This window comes from Ursus maritimus, unplaced genomic scaffold, assembly GCF_017311325.1.
Source record: "Ursus maritimus isolate PB19 unplaced genomic scaffold, ASM1731132v1 scaffold_2, whole genome shotgun sequence".
In the NCBI taxonomy this organism is placed as follows: Eukaryota; Metazoa; Chordata; class Mammalia; order Carnivora; family Ursidae; genus Ursus; species Ursus maritimus.
Window position 1 is genome coordinate 43,937,921 of NW_024424452.1, and position 3,660 is coordinate 43,941,580.

Below are 3,660 nucleotides of genomic sequence, written 5' to 3' on the forward strand. Positions count from 1 at the left end.
GGTCTCTGCTATTTTCACCTAACAACAACCCCTGCAAAACCCATTCTCCCTTCTAATGGCAGGTCCTAAAAGGTATCCATCAAAGAAGTGCTGCCTGTAATAGCATTCTTACTTTTTTTTTTTTTTTAGATTATTTATTTATTTATTTATTTGACAGAGATAGAGACAGCCAGCGAGAGAGGGAACACAAGCAGTGGGAGTGGGAGAGGAAGAAGCAGGCTCGTAGCGGAGGAGCCCGATGTGGGGCTTGATCCCAGAACGCCGGGATCACGCCCTGAGCTGAAGGCAGACGCTTAACCGCTGTGCCACCCAGGCGCCCCACATTCTTATTATACACATCTTATTCTCAAAGTCTTTTTTTGGCCTGAACCAGTATGAAATATTCTACTTCTCTGAAGTTGTTTTTTGTTTGTTTTTTACTGTGAAAGAACAATGTTGATAAATTACTCATCTTTTAAAAACATAATTGTAAAATCAAACTCCTACATTGCCACTGCAGTTTAGAGTGTTAGGGAGTCCCCAACCTAGATGGGCTATGTTAAAAAAAATTTTTTTTTAGGTTGCTCATTTAAAACTCAGAAAGCATGTCTTCCCGAGAAATATTATAGTAATAAGGGAGATGGATCTGCTCATCAAAGCCTCATATCCACACTCTCTCCCTCAGTTTCCTGGTCTACAAGATTTATGGCCACTTAGGATGCTTCTGAGGCTTTCCAGAGCCTCCCACACAGGTCTCCATTTCCACCATGGAATTTTCTTAAGTGGGGTATTTTTAGCTGGGAAATGCCTTACTAACAATTTAATTTTGTATCACTTAAAATCTAGTAATTTTCATTTTTACAACACAGATGACACTCAATTACCTTAAATTCTATGTGAAAAATATTTTTAAGGCAATCAGAAAATTAAAAAACAAAGAGGTATAAGAGAACACTAAAATGTCCCTAATAGTTTGTGGATTTCAAACATCAAAAGCAAGATGCTATTTTGAAATATGTAATGACTCAAGTTTAAAGATGGGTGAATTCAATCCTTTCTGTATAAAACCAAATGGTAGTCCAATACCGTTGAGACCAAGTGCCGAAAAAACGAAGTAATAAAACAAATACGTGAAACATGATTACAATTTGAATTCTTTGGACTCTTTTTCTAAGCCCCCACTTTTAATATGGAATGAACTCTCCCAACCTAAGCACAGTGGTATTATTTAACACTTGACATCTAAAAGCTGTACTTCAGGAATGTCCCGTGAGTTTTCACAGCTATTGGGAAAGCATTAAAAAGAAAAAGTGGGGGTTAAAAAGACAGCTTCAGACTGTAGCATAGTATAACTGGTATGAACACCGGCTTAGAAGACCTTAGGTCTCTGCTACATTTCTCTATTTTCCTACAAAAACCTTTTAGCATCTGATAGTTTCATCAGATTTTCCATTTTCAACAAGTAAACTTTACTTCCCATGTCCTAGATAACTGAGAGTCTTAAGATTTCCTAGAGGTGGACCTCAATCATTGAGTCCCCTTTATATATAAGGCAACCATTCGTTTTAATTTCCATTGGAATAGGGTTTTATGTTCCAAACTGAGTTTTCACTAGAGTGCACAGAATGTTCAAAAATGTTTTCCAAAGCTCTCTTCTGGTCCATTCAGGACAATCAGAATGTAATCGAAGTGGTGGAAGAACTGGAGTCCTATTAGTCATATTTGATTCTCTCCATGGGGGGTTCCTCCTTGTAATGGGAAATTATTTGAATCAGGATGGAACAGTTGATAAGAAGGAAGAACAAACCAGCTAACCAGATAAACAGAAAGGTGTTCTTTCCCTGAAACTCCAGAATATAGGCAGGAGCCAGCCATAAGGCCTGCCCTATAAACCACAGCATTAGGAGAACCACAGCTCGTTTCCAGGGTATTCTCACTAGCGGCATCACGAGGGGCAGCAGGCAGAGGTACCAGAGAAAATACTGGGAGGTGCAGACTTTGTTAAAAGTCACAAAAATGGCCGTGTGCAGGAAACAGCAGAAGACGAGGTCTCTGTAGTAGGCGAAGGACACGGCCGAGAGCAGCACGAACTGTGGCAAGAAGGCGGCGATGCCCAGGGAGGGGCTCCACGGGCTCTCCGCGGTCAAGTACAGCATGTAGAAGTAAGGCGAAAAGTTGTGCCGGATGTCCCGCCTCGTCAGGTGATACAGGTAGGTGTGTTCCAAAAACTCCCAGCCGTATTTACTGTAAAAGCCGAAGCTCAGGGCGGAAAACGTGAGCCCGGCCACAGCCACGAAGAGCAGCACGGACCGACTGCACAGCCTCCTGAGGAATTCGGACAGACGGGCCTGGAAGGAGCAGCGGGGCTGGCGGGGGCCCGGGTCGCCGCCGCGCTCCGGGAGCAGGTGCAGGGCGATGGGAAGGATGTAGGTCACCGGGTACATCTTCATATGCACGGCGAGGCCGTAGGCCACCGCGGCGCACGCCACCTGCCTCCTCGCGAGCAGGTACAGCGTCGTCAGCACCAGCGCCGCCACCAGCGAGTCCGCGTTGCCCCGGCTGGACACCGCCATGGGGAGCGGGTTGAGAAGCCAGAAGACGCAGTAGCCGCAGGCCCGGCGCCGGCCCAGCCCCTGGAGCAGCAGCAGGCGGTAGAGGAGGAAGGCGGTGAGGAGGTCGCAGCTGATGAACAGAAACTTCCCGAAGAGCTCACACAGGCAGACGTTGGGCGTGAGCAGCCAGCCCAGCAGCGGCGTGTAGCGGTAGGTGGCCCGCAGGTACGGGGAGCGCCCTTGCGTGATGAACCGCGCGGCGTCCGTGAAAACCTGGTAGTCCACGTCCGTGTAGCGCACGAGCAGCGTCCGGTCCTGGAAGACCCCGTAGAAAACCAGGGCCACCCGGGCGAGGAAGGCCACCCCGAAGACCCCGGCAGGCGGCACCCGCAGGCTCAGGAACCATTCTCCCCAGTGCTTGGTCGGGCCCATGACCGCACGGCGCGTCAGCCGCTCGGCCCCAGCCCCGAGCTGCCCTCGAAGCCCCGACCCTCGCTCGGCGCCCGTGCGTCAGGCGGCCTGCGCATCTCCCACCTGCCCGCAGGCAACCGAAACTACCGCGGGACGGTCGCTTCCGGCACAAAGCCCCGCCCCCGTCCCGCTTCCGGTGGGAGGTGGCGCGCCGCGCTCTCAGTGGCCCGGCCGAGATTGCCTTCCTCTGGATTGGCTGCGTCGCTGCCGCTCCTTCGTCCAGCGGGGGCGGAAATTCCGGTCCGTGCGGGAGGTGAGGTCCACTAGCCCGGGAGGCCGGCCGGTCTTGTCGCGGAGCGGGAGGGCTCTCTTTTTCGCGTGATGCCCCTTCCCGCGCCGGAGCTCCGTTCCGCGGAGGTGGAGCCTGAGACGGAGCGAGCTTCCAGCCGCGTCCCCCGGCCCCGGGCTGGAGACCGGTGAGATCGCTTGCCGGGCGTCCCACCGCCTGCTCGCGGGTAACCGGGGCTCGTGGGCCGGGCCGAGCGTGCATGTCGCCTGCGTGCCCGGGACGTACCCCTATTTTGAAACTGTTCCTTCTGTGTCCAAACTTGAAGTGAGCTGAGTGTCCGGTGTCTTGTCCCGCAGCCCTGGATGGAGGGGTAGGAGGGGAGACCGGGGAAGCTGCCCCGGGGTCTCGCTGCTGCGAACTTGGCTCTTC

The 3,660-nt window shown here is 51.9% G+C and overlaps 1 protein-coding gene across 1 annotated transcript; it reads right to left on the reverse strand.

The window, feature by feature from the left end:
- Window positions 1-869: 869 nt before the first annotated feature.
- On the reverse strand, window positions 870-3,131 carry LOC103672115 (GPI mannosyltransferase 1). The gene has a single exon (XM_040635904.1). It carries the CDS (start codon window positions 2,961-2,963, stop codon window positions 1,692-1,694), a length of 1,272 nt encoding a protein of 423 aa, XP_040491838.1. The 5' UTR covers window positions 2,964-3,131; the 3' UTR covers window positions 870-1,691.
- Window positions 3,132-3,660: the final 529 nt, after the last annotated feature.

What these genes read in the sequence shown, in the direction of transcription:
- LOC103672115 (XM_040635904.1), bottom strand. Translation starts at nt 2,963, where the DNA reads ATGGGCCCGACCAAGCACTGGGGAGAATGGTTCCTGAGCCTGCGGGTG.